Source organism: Choloepus didactylus, chromosome 2 (genome assembly GCF_015220235.1).
Source record: "Choloepus didactylus isolate mChoDid1 chromosome 2, mChoDid1.pri, whole genome shotgun sequence".
NCBI lineage: Eukaryota > Metazoa > Chordata > Mammalia > Pilosa > Megalonychidae > Choloepus > Choloepus didactylus.
The window spans coordinates 240,746,025-240,767,428 of record NC_051308.1 but is presented as its reverse complement, the minus strand read 5'-3'; the positions used below and the strand labels follow the sequence as shown (position 1 = coordinate 240,767,428).

Sequence of the window (21,404 nt, the reverse complement as noted above, 5' to 3'; positions counted from 1 at the left end):
AAAAAGTTTTACCTAGTAGCTCAGCTCTCCGTGTTCATAAGCCTGACCCACTACCTTATTTCTTCCCTACTGTATTGTTCAGTCACATAAGTGACAAAACACAAACAGAAACCAGGAGATTTGTTGGCTCCTTGTTCCTAAACCCAGGAGCCGTTTGTGCTCAGGTGCAGCTGGGTCTCAGGCTCAAGCAGTGTCCCCAGAGCTCCTCTTGGCCTGCTGTGTTGGAGCCCTTCTCCGGCGGGTTCTTTCCTCACAGTGGCAGGATGGCTGCCGGTGGCTCCAGGCTTACCGCTGACCCTCCCCACCTCCCCAGCAGAGAGAAAATACCAGAAGCTTCGACAGGTCCCAGAGTCAAGTCTCACTGGCTGAATGGTCTCACCTGGGTCATGTGGTCAGAGGTAAAAGGGGTTCTGAACTGGCTGGGCTGGTTAACCTGCCCACTGCAGGCGTATGCTTCACCCCAACATACTACAAGTGGACAAGGATCTCTGGGGGCTATTATCTGAGGGAGGGGAAAACAGACACTGGGCGGGCCAGCCACCAAATGTTTTCGATTGCACCTGAGGACTCTTTCCACCATGGAAAAGAGAATCTTGTTTACAAAAATTTGCCATACAGCCAATTTCACTGATATTCTTTTAATAAGCACATTAAAAATACAGTTAATGAACAGGAGAAAATCACAAACCTCTTAAATCTTTGCTCTTAGGCTTTTCCCACTTGCCATGCAAAAATGCATTCAACTATTCTCTTATTTCAGTAGCTCTATCAAAGATTAAGCACTGCAAATGAAGCTGATAATAAATTTGATTTCACAAAAGAAACAACAATCATTAGTTTGCTAAATAACCTGTTTATCCTGCATACAAGATTCAGAAATGTATGGACACAAAATGAGCAGGTTGAGGTGTCTCTGTCTAGTTGTTACTTCACGAACAGAGTAACGTGACATCTCATTTCTGATGACATCTAACACAGTGAGAACAGATCATATCCGGCCTATTTCTCTAACTCATTATCATGTATTTCTGTGCTAGTCTTTAAGAACGAGTGGTGCCTTCACCTGATCGGCCACCTCCTTGCCACTGAGCGCCTCAACAATAGCAAGAGCAAACTCAAAGCTGGTGCCGGGACCGCGGCTGGTAAGAATAAGGCCATCCTTCTCCACACGGTTCTCTGAATAGCTGTAGTGATCTTCAAGGCAAAAATAAAAAGGGTTCATCCCAGTGGGCTAGGCTGGACAACAATGAACATCACTTAGCAATTTAATTCACCGGTAGAACCTATTTATTGTTCTCATAAATAAATGCACTCCAAGCTCTTCAAAGCACTGCATGAAGATATTAAAGAAAATATAGGGCAAAGGGTGAGAGAAACTAACTGCTGAAATGAAACAAATGCATGTTAAGTTAAATGCAGCTGCACAGGCCTTTCTGAGTGAACACTGAGGGGGATGTTGGGGGCTGCTAATTACTCACATTTCCATCATACAACAGATGTTCACGTGTCAATTTTGTGAACACTTGGGGGCAGGAGGGAAGGAGGTGCAAAAAGGCTGAAGGTAGAAACTACCCGTAATAGCAGACTAGCAAGCCCACACACACACTCTCCTTTCTTTAAATTTAATACAGACAGACAGACAGATGATAGGTAGGTAGGTAGGTAGATGATAGATAAATAGAGCACTACAACTCTGGAGGGGAAAAGGGGGAGATGTGTGGAGGTAGAACCATGTTAGATTTCTCAGGAAACTGTTCTCCTTCCGCATCCTCTAACTGTCTACTTTTTTGCAAATATCAGAAAAAGCAGCAGCACCCCCTCCTGGCGAGTCTCAGGCCACAAAGCTGAGACTCCCTCTCCTCTAGTCCCTAAGCTCACCCTCCATGCCAGGCAGTCATCAAACACCTCCTACTGCATGCAGAGGAAGTCTGAACTCCTCACGATGCTGCAGAACCCCACAATGGCTGGGCCCCTTCCTCCCTCCCTAACCTGTCTCCGTCACCTCTCCTACCACTGCTGAGCTCCAACCTCACAGACTACTGATACTGGAATGCACCAAGCTTTTCAGGCATTCCAAGAGCTACCTGGCTGATTCCTCTGCCCAAAAAGCTCTCACTGGCTCCTGGCCCTTGGGCACCAGCGTCAGCTCCTTGGGGTGGGTACCTCTAACCCCCTCTTAAGGCAGGTCCCTCTCATTGCTATCTCTAAAACAGGGTCTTTTTCTCTTTTCTATTCCAGCAGCCAGGCACTAAGGAAGAGCTCAGTAAAGCCTTGCTCAATGAATACATATAGAAAAAATTCACCTAATAACCTCCCTTAAAGCAGAAGCAAATAAACTTCTGCTATATTAATGAGCTTTAGAAACAGCATATCAACATTGATATCCTCTCAAAATGGAGTAAAAAAATACCCATAATAACTTATGTCTTCTTATCCTCATTAAGAAATCAAATTACCCACTGAAATAACAGAATAAAGTACATCAAAATTATATATCATGCTATATAGGGAAACAGAGGATCCCAAATTTGAGGGGGAAGAGGTTTTCACACTTTAATCTCATCTTACTGTGGCTAAACCAGGCCAAGATAATTTTAAACGCTAAAACAGAAAACCTGCTGGGTGAGGCCTTCCAGCACTGTGAGAGGGACAGCCTGGCTGGGGCAACACGAGGCACAACTGTAAATGGTTTGTTTGAAAATATCCTTGTGGCCAAAACACTATTAATTACAACTAGAACTTAAACTGGGAAAGAAGTTTAAAGATTTCACTGTTGCTTTCAACATATCAAACAGGAAAAGCAAAAGGTTTACACCTATCAACTACCTCCACGTGCAGGAGATGCTGAAAGAAACAGCATAACGTGTGCTCAATCAACAACATGACATGAATCCACGGAATTTTGTCTGTGAACTTGGGGTAAACTTATGTACTTTACACCCCATATTTAAACCTAAAGAAGGCATTTACTTCTTTTTAACATCAAGCAAAAACCCCAAAGCCAGCAAGTCTCTTAAGAGAAACAGCAACTGGGGAGGCAGCAGATACAGGGGCCAGTCAACTGCACCCAAGGGCCAAATCCAGCCCACCATCTGTTTCTGCAAATAAAGTTTTATTGCCACATGGCCACACCTATTTGCTCCCATACTGTCTGTGGCTGGTTTCCAGCTACGACAGTTAGTAGTTGCTACAGAGACCTTAAATCCCCACAGAGCCTAGATATCTGGCCCTGTAAGAAGTCTGCCAACACCTGAACACAGTGGTGGTTCAAATCCTACGTCTGCCATTTAGTAGCAGTCTGACCTTTCTGAGCCTCACTCACTCCACTCTGTTGTAAAATAGAGACAATACCTAATACTAATGGGATTTTGGTGAGAATTAAACCAAACCAAATGACAGCACTCAGTGGTGGTGTTACTTGGCTAGACAGCAGTCCGGCAAGGGCAGCCTTTTCACTGTTGTGTTCCCTGTGCTTAGCATGGGGCGGTGGACAGCAGAAGCGGCAGCAACAACAGCTCAAATCTGTACAGCAGACTCTGCGCCAGCCAACATTCTAAGTGCATTATGTTAATTCACTGAACCCGTCAATGATCTTATGAGGCAGATTTCCTCCTTCACATATGTCAGAAGAGGAAACTGAGGCTCAGAGAAGCTTGGGAACCGGCCCATGGTCACACCGGTGATATCCTAGGCATTCAAATACTAAAACAAGGGACAAATGAGAATTGAAATAAAATATTAAAGTCATCACTTATTTTAAAAATGGAAAAATTAAGATTTTGCCCTTCAGACTAGACAGGTTCTCTGAGGAAAACACACGATCCACTGGATACGTGAGGAAGAAGAGCAAAGAGCCTCATCAGAGCTGACACCAGGGAATGGCTGCAGCTCCACTTCTCAGAATATTCGCAAGAGGTGGAAATTTCAGATTTTTTTTTTCTTGTATTAGGATTTATAGCATTCAATGCCTGTTACTTAAATGCATATGGGAGCCACACTGCAACCAAGGTGGGTAGCAGCAGAAAGGCAAGACCAAACTGGTGACAGAGGGCTGGGCTTGAGTTCTGGCCTAACTCTGGGCAAGTCACCGCCCCTCTCAGCCTCAGTTTCCTCGTCTGCAAAGTGGAGATGGTAACACCTGCCTTCCTGGGTGCTGGGGCAGTTAGGCTCCACCCAGATACTGCACATGAGTGAACTGAGTTCAGGACTCTGAGTTCAGGACTGAGTTCAGGACTCTGAACTCTGAACTGAGTTCAGAGCACATGAGCACAGAGTTCAGAGCACTGAGGGTTCAGAGCACTGAGCAGAGTTCAGAGCACTGAGTTCAGAGCACAGAGCACATGAGAGAATTGAGTTCAGGACTCTGAACTCTGAACTCTGAACTGAGTTCAGGGCTCTGAGTTCAGGAGTTAACAATCTCATCTTTTTCCTCTTCTTGACCAACCTCAACGACTTGGAGGCATTACAAGAAAACAGATACAACGGATACCACTTCAGATAATGGAGGGACCTGTTCTGCTTGCATTTTCCATCTGAATATATCATAACTGCTAAAGAAGCTAGCTTCTGACCTATCCTATTTTTTCCCAACCTTCTAAAATCTCTACCTCTCCATTTGCACAAAGTAAATTAAATTCCTCCTTTTAAAGTGTCCAGAAGCCAGAGCCTTTTTATGAATTCTCATCCAGTTTTGTTGATAACAATATATTTCTAACAACTAAAATAAAATTGTAGATTTTCAAAATACTGCTTTGAATCAAATTTAAGAAGATGCAACATAATAAAAGATGTCTCCAGAAATGCTCACAAAAAACATTCAAGGATGTTCATTACAGCAAAAACCTGGAACCAGCATGTGTGTCCCTTCAAGGGGAACAGTTCAATAAATACATTATGACACAGTCACACACTGCAACAGCAGATGGCAGTGCAGAGCATGGAGAAGCTGCTCTACGTGTGCTATAAAAAGATAACAGATATGCTAAGTGAAAAAAACAAGCTGCAGAATAATACATCTAGCATGATCTCATTTGAGGAAAAACACTAAACTAAAAAAAAAAATAATGAATATATGCAGAGAAAATTCTGGAGAGTTATGTAAGAACCTTTTAACAGAAGTTACCTGAGAAGCAGAAAATGGATAGGGGAGAAAGAAGAGGGATGTCTAGTTTTTACTTCACCCTATTCTGTGCTGTGCTGTTTGAATTTTGGGCCATGAACAGAAATTGGTTTTATTAACATCAATTAAATAACAAAAATCATCTACCTGATATTTACAAAAGAAATACACTGGCCACACAGGCATTTCCTGAACAACAGAGGAGACAGTGAAGAAAGTAATACTCGTTTTACTTTGGACAGTGGGTTAAAGGGCGCTTTCTGAAATTGCCGTCGCAGTTGAAAATTTACCCTCAGGCCACTGACCAAGTATTTAATAAAAATCTAGTTAAACGGCATTTTGTAATCACTTTCAATCTGTGACCTTCAGAAATCCAACTCAGTACACAGACAGGGTAGACATTTAGAGGCCATCCCATGGCCATCCACACCTCACTAGTGAAAACACTTGCAAATGCAGTGAGGAGTCCACCACTCCCTGACCCACAGAGGAGTTCTGCAAGTTAGATTACACTGGCTGGAAAAACAATGTTAAATTACAGCTTTTTGAGAAGGTATTTTGCACATTAAATTATAAACATATACTTACTTCCATTCATCATTTTGTCTTTAGCAAGAGGGTGTGTTGTAACTTTGCTTCCAAAACCTATTTCATGAGCCAACAGAGCTGTAGGACCTAAAAATAAGATGAACAGAGACTTAATTAACTGCAGACGTAGAAAAATCCATGTTTTAAAAACTGCAACAGCAAGAATATTTTTCAAAATTAGGAGGTTCATACCCAAAATAGTTGTGATTATGAAAGTAAACATTTCTTTGTATGAGAGGTAAAGAATACTTACAACAAATCATTTGCTGAGCACATTTGGCAAAACTGTAAAAAGATGCAAACTCAAAATGCTTAAATAACCATTTAATGAAAAAGGCTGTCCCTGATGCCTGTGGAAGACACACGGATAACCAACCTGGGCGAGGGTCTAATGAGCAAACAGGAGGACGAGGCCCCCGTGGACCAAGCCTCACACTACTCTCAGCAAAACCAGACTTAGTTACACATTAAAGGCAACCTGTGCTTGCTGAACTCCTTGACTTTACTGCTATTTTACAAATTATTTGTATCTAGTTGAAATAGGGAAAACTGACACTCATTCATCCACCTATCCATTCAAGTAGAGCTGGTGCTAGGATTATGGACGTGAACAGGTATCATCCCTGCCCTGAGACTCCTCTGAGATGCCTTCCCATCTGAGATTTAAGGCACCGGTTTTAATTTAGTCAAGCTACTTAAGAGGAGAAACACGCCAAATGTCCATTTTTGATACTCCATCCTTAACTCTGCTTAAGATGAAGTTTTTGAAAATATGCAGGTGCTAATTTGAGATTTCTTTTCAAATATATGTACCAAAAGTGGTCAGCTTTAAAATTTTATACCTTTAAGCCTTATCTTATTATTTTAAAACATTTAAAGTAGTTATTATTTCTTTTTTTTTCTAAGTCACACACAAAATTACTCTCAGGCCTCATCTCACATCTAAAAAAAAACATGCTTTAAAACAGCACCTTGTCCTCGTAAAGGCCGGGGTGCCGTGGTTGAAATCCAAGGACAGTTACAGCAAATGTGCTCTTACTGAACTTTCACTTTCCAACCTGACTCCTAGGGAAGGGTAGTTATATAACATACCTCCAGGCTACTCAGATCATACCATTACAAACACCAACCCTACAGGAAGATTAAACAAATAATCCCTAATTACATAAGCTTTCCATCCAGGACTGGATATCAGTTTCAGACCAAATCCTGATTTCTCTCTTAAATCAAAAAACCTTGAATACAGGTCCTCTCTCCATCCTACTTTTATACTATGTATAAGATACCTACATTTGGTAGCAAATTTTCAAAGTCTGTAATAACTAGATGAATATAATCATCATTCAATTTTTATCTGAATGGATCCATGAGTTATCTGTTTCTTATTTTGTAAGATTTTAAGAAATGAGAAATAACCACATTTTAATTTTAAAGTAAACGTCACTAGATGAGTGTACAGTGAGGCGAGCTAATAAAATTAGGAACTTTTAGGCTGCTACCTTCAGGTGATAAAATTGCTGCCTATTGTTAATAAATTTATATTATAGTTGGATTCAGGAATTTACTCATCAGGTTAAGCTCGTAATTATTGCTTTCTGGAGCTTAAGATTCCTGTTTGTAAGATTAGAGCCTGGATATTTAAATGCTCCTGTCTGAAATCCTGAAGATGGGTGCTGTGAGCCTGCATGGCAGGTGCAGCGTGAACAGGCGGCGGCCGCTCCGCAGAGCTCCAGCGCCTCCAGAAACCGCCCGGAGCGCGCAGCGCCCCCGCGTGGTCACCGACGGGAAGGCCGCCCGCGGTCAGCGCCGACGCTCTTCCAGGCACGTCCGCGCCCTCCGCGCCGGTACCCCTGGAAACTGTTGACTACTTCTCCTTGAAGCCTGCTCCTCTCCGCACCAAAGAAAATCTCATTTTGTTCTGTTCCCAAGATAGTCCCCCTTCCAATTTCTGTTCTTCTCACCCACTAAAGATTAGGGGCTAAGCTAAACCTATTGATTCCTTCAGCTCAACAAACTGTTCCCAATTCCTAACTGCAACACTTAAGAATAGTTTTATTTTCCAGGTGCCAATTTAAAACATCTAAATCTCTTCCAGCATTCCTCTGTTCCATTCCCAAACTCATTTAACACCAAGATTACTGTATTTACTCAACTCATGACTGGGTCCTTTCCTATATTTTGCAGTACCCAAAATGGGCTACTCAACAAAATATACACATTGTTAGAATGCCGCTGTAGTTTATAAGGTGTAAGCTCCTTGGCATGGCATTCAAGCTCATCTGAAGACAAAACAGTGACTCAGACATGGCTGACAATTTTCCTACCTTAGTGACACAGAAGGACAAACTGAAACGGGGATTTTTACCTTGGGCTGTCATAAGTGAACAAATTCAACCCAAACTCCTTTCTTCCTTTGGTCAAAGGACCTAAAATGAAACTGGGGGTGAGGGCTGGGGAGCTACTGGATGAAGTCCTCATGACTATTAACAGGAGCTATGATATTCTCCCCAAAGAGAGGTGCAGCTCTTTGGGCTATGGCGACATCAGAGATGAACCCTGGGTCCCAAGGCCAGGTCAAGAGGCTCCTGCTGGGCAGTGGCCTCGTGGCCATTCCTGGTCTCTAATGCAGCTGTTCTCAAACACCAACATCTCATGATACCTTTAGTTTTTATGAGGGTTGCATCAATGAACATCTACCTGTGAGAAATTAAAATTGAGAACATTTTAAAACACAAGAATACACAGGCACACCTGCCATACCCAAATGAAGGCCTCACTGCTCTCCAAGGTATACTCTTAAGAACGGAGTGAAAAAGGCAAATAATGTCTCAGTGTAATGTTCTGACCTCACAGATCCTTTGAAAGACCTTTGAGAACCTCTGGTCCCATGCACAGCCCCCAGGATGCCTTTAACTCCCTTTTAAAAATGTCTTTTGAACAGAACATTAACATGTCATTTTATGACACTACTCATTTATTACTGTTTATTCACTCACTCTTTTGACAAACATTTAATAAAGACCCATAACAAGGTTAGTGCCCGGCAAAAGTTACACGACAAGTGCAAGATGGCAGAACATCATCTGATATTATAGTAACAAAAATGGATCTTAAAATGACATCAGAAAACAAAATATTACTAAGTTTCAAAGATGGGGGGCTACCTACGAAGTGCCAAATAGTGTTATACTAAACTATGTGGCAAATAAAAGAGTGCACACGACACCAAGAATCAGAAAACGCCCTGGAAGGCAAGAAGGAAGCCCCATGATGCTTCTGAATCTACACAGCAAGCACAGGGCAGGGCTGTTATGTTTGTGTCTGGCAGATTCTTGCTGACTGTGTTTGGCAGAAATGCCTTCTGGCACAGAGATTTGCTGTAACGAGCTGTTTACAGAATTCCAGAGGGCCTTATTTTTCTCTAACGTCAACAAAACATGAAAAACACTTAAGTTTCACAGAATGCGGACCAAAGCCATGGAGAAACAGAAAACAGAACAACTGTACTCATTTCTGAAATGACACCAACTTCAAGCCACCCAAACTAAATGCACCAATACACACGCTGTTCATATTTTATAAAGGGGAAAATTGTATGGAGCAGTATCTTATAATTAAAGGCTACCTATCACGTATTTTTGAAGAAAACCAACCACACATTTAAATGCAGATGGTTCTGCACATACCTGCACAGATGGCGGCTATGAGGCCTTTCCTCTTCTCTTGCTCCTTCAGTATCTCTTTCACGGCACCAGACTAGTCACAGACAACCAAACACACATCAAATCACCACTCAGCCACCACTGAGCCACTTTGGTAGAATGTGATTTTAGCTTAAACCACAAGATCTTTAATCTGACAGTTTTGTCAACAGTATTTCTAAATCATTAATATAAAAATTATTAAATTCATGTTTTTCCATTCTTAAACCTAACCAAGACATTTATTATATAACAGAAAGGCTTCCCACCATTTAAAGATAAGAAGGAAAAGGAAATTTCTCTTGGGTATATATGACCCTTGCCATTCTGTACTCGAGAGAGGAAGGAGGAAATGTGGTATTTGGGGTATCTTCCAGATGATGGAGTCATGAAGAAAATCTAACAGGAAACAATCCCAAATGTCAAATGTGACCTGCTTCATGAGTTTTCTTTGCCTTCTTTCCCCGACCCCTTGCCCCCCCACCCCTTTTTCTTTTGCTACAAGCAGATTGCTCACATAAGACTTAAAATGAAGGAGGGGGCCTCTTCTGATGCCATTTCTAATGAAGTTCTTGACTGCTGAAGAAACTGAGTCAATTTCTTATCTCCCTATGCTTAACTCTTCAAAAAACACAAAATTAGAACATTCTTCTTCTGCTGGAGGAAAAATAAATACTCTTAGATTTGGATTGTATTCACTGAATCTGTTCATAAATAACTGTCACATCAAGTCAGCTTACTTCTTTAATAAATGTTATTAGAAATGTTTTTAAATTAAGGGAGGAACACCATTTTATAAATTTCACTTTTTACTACTTTATTCACTCCTCCCTGAATATGTGAACAATATAAAAATCAACAGAACAAAAGAAAATTTTTTTTTTTAGAGTTTTTACCTCAGATAAATTCTGTGCACCAAGATTACCTCCTGGCAGAACCACCACATCATATGGTCCCTGTAACAGTTTAAAAAATAAAAAAAGAAAGCAAAAACATTTCATTCTAAATGTGCATTAAAGAGACAATCCGCTAACACTTTTTAAATGTGGAGCACAAGGAAAATACAAGAGATAATCCAAATATCTGTCAAAAGAAGTACAGTTAAATAAATTAAGGTGTATCCATGCGTTGGAATTTGATGAAGCTAGCTGTGCTGGTTTGGATGTATTATGTCCCCCAAAACGCCATTATCTTTGATGTAATCTTGTGTGGGCAGGAAACGTATTGGTATTGATTGGGTCGGAGACTTTTGATTGGATGTTTCCATGGAGATGTGATCACTCATCTGTGGGTGAGATCTTTCACTGGATACTTTCCATAGAGGTGTGGCACCACCCATTCAGCATGGGCCTTGATTAGCTTACTGGAGTACTATATAAGCTCAGACAGAAGGAGTGAGCTTGCTACAGCCAAGAGGGACACTCTGAAGAATGCACAGGAGCTGAGAGGAGCTGCAGATAAGAGGCAGTTTGAAGACGGTCGTTGAAAGCAGACTCTTGCTCCAGAGAAGCTAAGAAAGAACAAACACCCAAGAGCAACTGAGAATGACATTTTGAAGAGGAGCTGAGGCCTAGAGAGGAACGTCCTGGGAGAAAGCCATCTTGAAATCAGAACTTGGAGCAGACGCCAGCTACATGTATTCCCAGCTAAAAGAGGTTTTCCAGATGATATTGGCCATCCTCCAGTGCTAGAATACTAGCAAAAAAAAAAATGCAGAAAAGCATCTGAATATAGTAGCACAAAAGGATGCCCACTGTAGAATAGTAGGCCCAGTATGAGCTCATTCTTAAACATATATGTCCATGAGTGTGTAGATGTGTGTATGCATACAAATATTACATATACACCCCCCCACACATATATACACAAACACAGACAAAAGAGATACCCCAGCTGTGAATGGGGAATAGTAGGGGGTGGAGCAGAGGGAGGGGGCATGAGAAAGGGAAGCTTAATATTTTAACTTTGTATATGTCTAGATCACATGAATTCTTTTCAACAGGTATATACATAGTAAGGAAAAATAATTAAAAGAAAAACTAATTTTAAGTAAAAGACAAAAAAAGAAAGAACTTCCAAGGTGGCAGATTAGGAAACACAGAGCAAAATTCTCCTCCATGAAAAACGCTAGATAAAAGACAGGAAACGCTCCAGAACAGCAGTTCCATAGTGACTGTGTACTTGGAGAAACCGAGAGACTGCTCAAGACGGGTCAGTGTTTGGCCCAGAATGCTGCCGGGAAACAGGTGGCTGGAAACAGAACCAGCTGACAGCGTGGAGGGAAGTAGCATTCCACACCCCAGGAACCCTCCAAGGTACTAGGCTCAGGGGATAACCCTTCACATACCCGCGGCCAAGAGCCCCTACACCAGGGACTGGTGGTTGGAGCAGGCAGATGATCACAGAGGAGGTAGCTTTCCACACCTAGTACAGCCGTCTTTGCAGTTGCCTGAGAGACAACCTTTCACGGCTCCAGGGCTGGGACCTTGCAGTTGCTTGGGAGACAACTTTTCACAACCCCACGGCCGGGAGCTTCCTTAGGGGAATTTGGGATTCAGTGGGCTTGTGACAATGTGCACAGTCTAGAGGCGCAGGTGCCGAGAGGAGGTGCTAGGAGCCCTTTCCCAATCCCAGGGACTTGTGAGCACATGGCAGAGAGGGACAGTGGAGCATTTGAGCTGGATGGTGAGACGCGCTGGGTCCAGGGGTGGACTCTACGCTTAACTGCACAAGGCATGCCCCCCACCCACAGGACTGAGTCTGCAATGCACATGGAAAATTGTTGCACTGACTGGATTTCCACATGGTTTGGACCCCCGCTAGTACAAACAAAGTTGAGGAGAACTGGCTTAAGGAAAAAAGGTGACTCAGGAGCGCCATCTGATGGTAGGTCAGGAAAGTGCACCCCACCAAGTTGAAGCTGTTAAAGTCATAGATAAATGTTCAAATAATCCTGCATATTCTAAAAGAACTCTATCAAGATAAGGAAATGTCAAGAGGCCCAAAACAACAGAAAATTACAAAGCATATGAAGAAACTAGAAGATATGGATAACCCAAATGCCCAAATGAAAAAAGCCAGAGGAGACACAGAACCTGGAGCAATTAATCAAAGAAGTACTCACAAACATCAATATTATGGCTTAGGATATAAAGGACATGAAGAAAACCCTAGAAGAGCATAAAGAAGAATTTGCAAGAGTAAATAAAATAAATAGCAGACCTTATAGAAATAAAAGATACTGTTGATCAAATTAAAAATATTCTTGAGACACATAACACCCAATGTGAAGAAGTAGATTAGTGAACTCAAAGATAATGTGATGGAAAGTGAAAGCACAAAAGAACGAATGGTGAAAAAAATCAAAAAATTTGAAATGGATCTCAGGGAAATGATGGACAATATGAAGCGCATCAACATAAGAATCATTGGTGTCCCAGAAAGGGAAGAGATATTCTGATCAGATTGTCAAATGCTGAAGGGGAGAAAGTTCTGAAAGCAGCAAGAGAGAACTGATTCACCACATACATAAGATTGAGTACCGACTATTCAGCAGGCACCACTGAGGCAAGAAGGCAGTGGTATGACATATTTAAAATTCTGAAGGAGAAAAATTGCCAGCCAAGAATTCTTTATCCATCAAAGCTCTCCTTCAAAATTGAAGGAGAGCTTAAAATTTTCAGACAAACAAATGTTGAGAGAATTTGTTAACAAGAGACCTGCCCTACAAAAACTACTAAGGGGCGCTCTACTGGCTGAGAAAAAAAGAAAGGAGAGAGAGATCTGGAGAAGGGTACAGAACTGAAGAGTCTTAGTAAAGGTATCTTAAAGGAAATAAAGAGAGAGAGGGAAAAAATAGAGCTGACAAATAAAAACCAAAGGAAAAGATGGCTGATTCAATAACCACCTTCAGTAGTAACACTGAATGTGAACTGCCTTTAGTAATAACATTGAATGTGAATAGATTAAACTCCCCAATTAAAAGATACAGACTGGCAGAATGGATTAAAAAATATGAACCATCACTATGTTGTTCACAAGAGACTCATCTTAGACCCAGAGACAAAGAAACTGAAAGTGAGAGGATGGAAAAAAATACTCCATGCAAGCTACAGCCAAGAGAAAGCAGGGGTATCAGTACTAATTTCAGGTAAAATAGACTTTAAAAGATGTTACATGAGACAAAGAAGGACATTATATACTAATAAAAGGGGCAATTCACCAAGAAGAAATAACAATCATAAACATTTATGCACCCAATCAAGGTGCTCCAAAGTACATGAGACAAACACTGGCAAAACTGAAGGAAGCAAGAGATATTTCCACAATAATTGTGGGAGACTTCAATATGACACTCTCTCCTATAGATAGATCATCTAGACAGAAGACCAATAAGGAAACAGAGAACCTAAACAATGTGATAAATGAATTACTTAATAGACATATATATAACATTACATCCCAAATTACCAGGATATACATTCTTCTCTGGTGCTGATGGAACTTTCTCAAGGACAGATCATATGCTGGGGCATAAAACAAGTCTCAATAAATTTAAAAAGACTGAAATTATTGAAAACACATTCTCTGACCACAATGGAATGCAACTAGATATTAATAACTATCAAAGATCCAGAACACTCACAAATATCTGGAGGTTAAACACCACACTCCCCCAAACAATCAGTGGGTCAAAGAAGAAACTGCAAGAGAAATTGCTAAATATCTAGAGACGAATGAAAATGAGAACACAACATATCAAAACTTATGGGATACAGCAAAGGCAGTACTGAGGGAGAAATTTATAGCTCTAAACGCACACATTAAAAAAGACGAAAGAGCTAAAATCAAAGATCTAATGAACAACTGAAGAAGCTAGAAAATAATCAGCAAACTAATCCTAAAGCAAGTAGAAGAAATAACAAGGATTAAAGCAGAAACAAATGATATGGAAAACAAAAAAACAACAGAGAGAATAAATAAAACCAAAAGTTGGTTCTTTGAGAAAATCAACAAGATTGTTAAACCCTTAGCTAGGCTGACAAAGTCAAAAAGAGAGAAGACGCAAATAAATAAATAAATAAATGAGAGGAGGGATATTACTGTGGATCCTGAAGAAATAAAAAAAATCATAAGAAAATCAATCAGTGTAATACAACACATTAACAAATCAGAAGGGAAAAATAAAATCATCTCAACAGACGCTGAAAAAGCATTTGACAAAATCCAGCACCCTTTTTTGATAAAAACACTTAAAAATCTAGGAATTGAAGGAAAACTTTCTCAATATGAAAAAAGGCATATATGAAAAACCCACAGCCTGTACAGTACACAATAGTGAGAGACTGAAAGCCTTCCCTCTAAGATCAGGAATGAGACAAGGATGCCCATTGTCACCACTATCATTCAACATTGTGCTAGAAGTTCTAGCCAAAGCAATTCTGCAAGACAAAGAAATAAAAGGCATCCAAATTGGAAAGGATGAAGCAAAACTCTCATTATTGGCAGATGATATGATCTGATACTTGGAAAACCCCGAGAAATCGATGACACACCTACTTGAGCTAATAAACAAATTCAGCAAAGTGATGGGATATAAGATTAATGCACATAAGTCAGCAATGTTCCTATACAGTAGAAATAACATAACTGAAGAGACAAGAAAATGATTCCATTCTTAATAGCAACTAAAAACATTAAGTACCTACAAATAAACTTAACCAAGAATGTTAAAGACCTCTACACAGAAAATTATATAACTCTACTAAAAGAAATAAAAGGGGTCCAAAGGATATTCCATGTTCACTGATAGGAAGGCTAAACATTAAGACGTCAATCCTACCCAAAATGATCTACAGATTCGATGCAATTTCCATCAAAATTCCAACAATCTACTTTGCAGAACTGGAAAAGCTAGTCATCAAATTTATTTGGAAGGGAAAGATGCCTCGAATTGCTAAAAACATTCTAAAAAAGAAAAACAAAGTGGGAGGACTTACACTGCCTGACTGTGAAGCCTAGTATAAAGCCGCAGTAGTCAAAACAGCATGGTACTGACACAAAGACAGACATATTGATCAACGGAATCAAACTGAGAATTTGGAAACAGACCCCCAGAGTGATGGCGACTGATTTTTGATAAGGCCCCAAAATCCACTGAACTGGGACATAACAGCCTCTTCAACAAATGGGGCTGGGAGAACTGGAAAGCCATATCCAAAAGAATGAAAGAGGACCCCTACCTTACACCCCATAAAAAAACTAACTCAACATTGATCAAAAATCTCAATGTAAGAGATAGTACCATGAAACTCCTAGAAGATAATGCAGGGAAACATCTTCAAGACCTAGTATCAGGAGGTTGCTTCTTGGACCTTACACCAAAAGCACAAGCAACCAAAGAAAAAAATAGATAAATGTGAACTCCTTAGAATTTAAAGCTTCTGTACCTCAAAAGAATTTGTCAAAAAGTCAAAGAAGCAGCTAACTCAATGGGAGAAAATATATGGAAACCATGTATCTGATAACAGACTGTTATCTTGTATATATAAGGAAATCTTACAACTCAATGACAATAGCACAAACAGCCCAATTATAAAATCGGTAAAAGATATGAAAAGACATTTCTCTGAAGAGGAAATACAAATGGGTAAAAATACATGAAATAATGTTCATCTTCGCTAGCTATTAGGGAGATGCAAATCAAGACCACAATTGAGGTATCATCGCACACCAAAAAGAATGGCTGCCATTAAACACACAGGAAACTACAAATGCTGGAGAGGATGTGGAGAAATTGGAACTCTTATTCATTGCTGGTGGGACTGTATAATGGTTCAGCCACTCTGGAAGACAGTTTGTCAGTTCCTCAGAAAATCAGATATTGAGTTACCCTACAATCCAGCAATTTTACTTCTCGGTATTTACCTAGACAATCTGAAAGCAATGAAACGAACAGATACTTGTACACTGATGTTCACAGCGGCATTGTTCACAATTGCCAAGAGATGGAAACAACCTAAATGTCCTTCATGAGATGAGAAGATAAGCAAAATGTGGTATATACACACAATGGAATACTATGCAGCAGTAAGAAGCAACAAGGTCATGAAACATGACAACACAGATGAATTTTGAAGATATAATGCTGAGTGAAATAAGCCAGACACAAAAGGAGAGCTATTGTATGTTATCACTAATGTGAACTTTGTGAAAAATGTAAAATAAGTGTCTTATATTGCAGAATATAGGGGACCTAGAGATAGACAGCAGCTAGTGAAGGGGGAACGATAATCTAATAAGAACAGACAAGACATTGAGGATGATCTTAATGATATGGGAATGCTTAGGTGTGACTGTGGTTCATTAATTTTCTCTTGGTATGGTAGAAGCATATTGGAAGGAATGAAGCTATTTCAGGATATTTGGTCTTCCTATTGCTTTGCTTTGTTTTGTTTGGAAATGTTTTTTAATTTGATAAATAAAGTAATTTTAAAATTAAAAAAAATTTTTAAACTTTATGAAAAATGGAAATTGGGGGAGAAAAATGACACATTTTAGTATCCCACACTCCAAAACATCCATAATTTCAAAATGGAAACTGATTTAAAACTTTCAGATATTAAAAATGTTTAGTCATAAGCAAACTAGAAAATGAATATTTAGTAAATATTTGGTCCAACAAACACCTTTTAGAAGTGCTTTTAAGACCTTAAACATCCTGTTGTTTTAAAACCAAGCAAACCTCAAATCTGAAAATATGTGAAGTACAGAATCTTTCATTCCTTTCAGAATCTGAGCCAAACAATAATGAACACAAAAGGTAATCATTATTCTAAAATACCCAGACACCACAGCACTACAACAAACACAAAAGGAATATTTTCTACTTCTCACTCTTAATGTACTATTTAGAAAGTTTCAACAATTTATATTTAAATATCAATATTCTAGTTCTCCATAATCCATCATTGAAATATTTGAATTTATTAGAAAGGAATAAACATTTTTCTCTGCATTTTTAACGGATGGCTAGGCACGGGGAATCTTGCCCCCAGGGTCCCCAGCAGGGCCACAGGTGAGCTGACTCAGCCTCTTTTCCCACCACATCTTCTCTGCTCCACCAGGATACAGCTACACTCCCATTACTCCTGAACCCCAGGGATGGGTACACAAAGTGTCGGTGCATGTGTGGCAGGGATGCTTCTGGGGAAGGTGACCCAGCTCCTGACAGATTCCCAACAGTGTCCGTCACCCTCAAAAGTTAAGAACCATAATCCAAAAGATACTGAAAAAGTTGAACAGTCTAAGTAGAATTCTTACTCCTCCCTCAATCCAGCTACTAATGAAGTATGGGTTGTTGCAGATAAGTCCCCCAACCATCTCTGTGAGAAGGGGAAGGTACAAAGTAGCTCGAAATAAAGAATGAGAAATAAACGAGGACTGTGGTGGCTGCTTTTCTTACATCAAGTAACATCAAGTGTAATAGGAGGCAAGGCTGCCTGTGTAAGCCAAAAGGATAACAATGAAAGAACCATCCATCCACCCATCTGTCCATCCATCCATATCCATTCCTAGTTAACCATCTGTCCATCCATGCGTCCATTGTCCATTCATTCATACACTTCCTGAGCATATGCACTATGAAAACAAGGGGAAAAGGGGAAAGTCGTTGCCTTCCCAGGGCTTAGATTAATGGGGAAGACATCTAAGCAAAATTGCTTTCTTAAATAAAAATCTGTGTAATAATAGCCTTAGACATGGCCAAAAGACATTTCAGGAGACTAATAACAAAACCATAGTAAGGAATAATTCCAAGTATGGAGCACAAACCTCTTTTTTTGCATCTTCAAGACTGGCATCAGGACAAATGACAACATCTCGACTGCACTGTACTGGCTCTTTTCCAGCCAAACCCGCAACAGTGACCTTAATCTAAGAGAAACACATCATCATGATACTTGAGAATGCTGAAACATAAATTTAGAGTGACATTTTCACAGCTGCCCTGGGTTTTAAAATAACCTGGTTGGAAATATTTACAACCAAACTACGCTTAATTTAAGCTAATAAGTTTACTAAATACATTTATTAACTAGGTCTGTCCCAGTTTGCCTGGGCAGTCCCAATTTAAAGTTGCTGTCCCGGCATACTGTCTGGTTAAAGCATCCTTTCGCCAAGGATTCTGGTTTGGGTGATAAATTATACGATCATCCTGTTAATAACCTATCTTGCAAGGTTACCGTTGCCATTTAAACCTCATTTCATAAGGAAAAAATGTAATTTAAACAATGAAGTATTATTTTTTTCCAAAAAATTTAAAAGTTGATAATACCAAGAGCTGGTATTGAGAATATGGGAATTTTCCTACACTACCGGTGACTACAAATTGGTATAAGGGAGAGCAATTTGGCAAAATTGAGCACTGCTGACTAAAGGATATCCTTTGGTCTATCAATTCCACTTCTAGGGATATATTGTGAGAAAACTTTGACCAAGGAAACCCGTACAAGAATATTTACTACAGGACTGTAATACTGTAAGTAGAAACACTGTAATAGAAGAACGAAGAGACTGTGGCATATTCATACAGTGCATTACTAAGCAGCAATTTCAAATGAATAAACTGGATCTACATGTGTCTGCATTTTGAGAACCAGAAGGTTGTAGGGTAAACAGCTAGGTGGGGCCTGACTGCCTGGGCCCAAGTGCTGGCTCTTCCTACTCTGTGACCGAAGGCAGGTCATTTAGCGTCTCCATGCCTCAGTTTCCTCAATTGTAAAATGAGGATGGCAATGCCTAACTCATAGGATTGTGGTGAGGTTTAAAAACAAATTTATATAAGTGCTTAGAATGGCACCTGGCACACAGGATTTTAACCAAGTGTTCACTACTGTATAATAACATGGACAGACATGGAGAATAACTACAGTCTAATGATACTTTAAAGACATGCACAGGATGTATACACGCCAGTTTGAGGACAGCAGTTATCTCTGGGGACAAAGGAAGGGGAACAGGATTGGGGAAAGGAACAAAGAGAGCGTCACGTATAATTCTTTAAAGCATTTGTTTCTTAAGAAACAAGTCTAAAAGAAAGATGGCAAACGGTTAAATAGGATTAAATGTGGGCAGTGGATCATCCGGTATTATATAGTCTCTGTGCTTCTATGTTTGTTCGAAATAATTCATAAAATACTTTGGATATTATTTTATTAAAAACGACTTTTTTAAAATTCAAAAATGTTACAAGAGAGGGTGAGGGCTTGAAACCAGTGGGGGACTTACTCCAGCTCGTCTCATGACATCCACAGGGATGACTGTCTCCATCTCCTCTGCTCCTTTAGCCAGGATGACCAGAGCTCTTTTGGAAGCCATCTTGTTGTATTTTTTTAAAGACTTAATAAAAAATACAGACGTTCAAAAAAACTCACTTCAACCCTGGAATAGCCAAAATTTTTGAAATTTAGGAATGTTTTCAAGGAGAGTAAATTCAGTACTTCGCATGGATAAGGTTCTAATGAACAAACATAACCAAATATAAACATTTTGAGTTAATAGCTTATACAGTCGTTTCAAATGCTATATTCTTGAGAGGGAAACATAAGCGAAGTTCCTAATTCTCTCAGAGGGAGTCACAAAAAAGCACATATGTTAATATCGTTGGACATCGTTGACCATTATGTTTTTACTGCATTTTCTTAAATCTAATTTTTAAAAATATATTGCAAAGAATGTTTTCCAAAACATAAGAACAGGGGTCAGGCATTTCACACATTGAGGGGAGATTAAAAAGTATTCCCTATTGTACTTCTATTTCATAGAGAAAAACTGAACTGCATTTTATGGTCATAAAATTAAATACAGTAGTCTTTAGCAATTAACCTGCAAGATTTTTCGAAGGGATTTTAATTTTAGTTCCGAAATTCTGCACTAAAAAAATTGGAAGGTAGCAAAGGCGTAACAGTGTTAAATGTTTTAAGACATATTTTAAGACTGAGAAAGATGGAAAATCCCCTCACTCTAATCTAATCCAGCTAGATTATCTCTGCACATAGCTCTCATTGTAAAGGAAGCCAGCTAAACTAGGGTCTTAATACTTTCCAGGCTATTCTTTTTCCGCAGTTTGTTGTCCTTGTCAAACACATGATCTCAGTACATCTATCTGAACAAATACAGCGTTAACTAGGTCCAAACCAGTGAGATGTTACGTATAAAATTTTGGAAGCTTTTTTCTTTAGAGTTGCTTCTATGAGTGACAATCAAAAATAGCGGCACGCTTTTACATTAAAAGACCTTCTCTTAATCAAACACAACAAAACCCACGGGGCCCGCCGCAGTCCGGGGACCTGGTATGAGGGAACAGCTTCTCGTGCCGGGGGCGGGTCTCCCTTCCCGCGGCCTCCTACGGCTGGGTCTCGGGACCCGGCGGGCTCCAGCCAGCGAGCACACGGCCCAACGCCGGGCAGCGGGCGAAGGCCGCGGCGGGCCAGGGCCCCACACCATCGGCAGCGGCACCGCCTCCGCAGCATGCAACCGCGGCGCGACCCCAGCCCCAGGCCCTGACCTGATCTTCGCGTCTCTTCCCTCAGACGTAGCGTCTGACCCTCTTCCGCCACACGTCTGCACAGGGAAAAGCTGAACCGGAACCAGACACCCCTCCTCCACTGCGCAGACTCGCGCCGCTCGGCCTAACCCTAACCCACTGCGCAGACTCGCGCCACTCGGCTTTCCCCCTACTGCGCGGATCGCGATGCTTGGCGTCGGCCCCAGCTATTTTCCGTGAGCTCGGGGACCTGGTCGAGGTGGTGCGGGAGCGATGTATATAACTTCTCCTTTTTGGTCTAGGGACGTTTTCAGACAAGCTTTTTTTTTTAGTATTTTTTATTGCAATTTTACTCAGGTATATTCACGCACCATTCAATCCATCCAAAGTATATAAGCAATGGTTCATAGTATCATCACATAGTTGTGCTTTCACAATTTTAGAACATTTT

The 21,404-nt window shown here is 40.4% G+C and overlaps 1 protein-coding gene across 1 annotated transcript; it reads right to left on the bottom strand.

Annotated features, from left to right (window-relative positions):
* Positions 1-622: 622 nt before the first annotated feature.
* On the bottom strand, positions 623-21,104 carry PARK7 (Parkinsonism associated deglycase). Its single transcript, XM_037828603.1, has 7 exons — positions 20,975-21,104; positions 19,696-19,848; positions 18,241-18,342; positions 10,305-10,364; positions 9,394-9,463; positions 5,708-5,794; positions 623-1,194 (listed from the first exon to the last, which is right to left on the bottom strand). The coding sequence occupies exons 2-7, from the start codon at positions 19,783-19,785 to the stop codon at positions 1,034-1,036; spliced, it is 570 nt and encodes a 189-aa protein (XP_037684531.1). The 5' UTR covers positions 19,786-19,848; positions 20,975-21,104; the 3' UTR covers positions 623-1,033.
* Between the last annotated feature and the right edge of the window lie 300 nt (positions 21,105-21,404).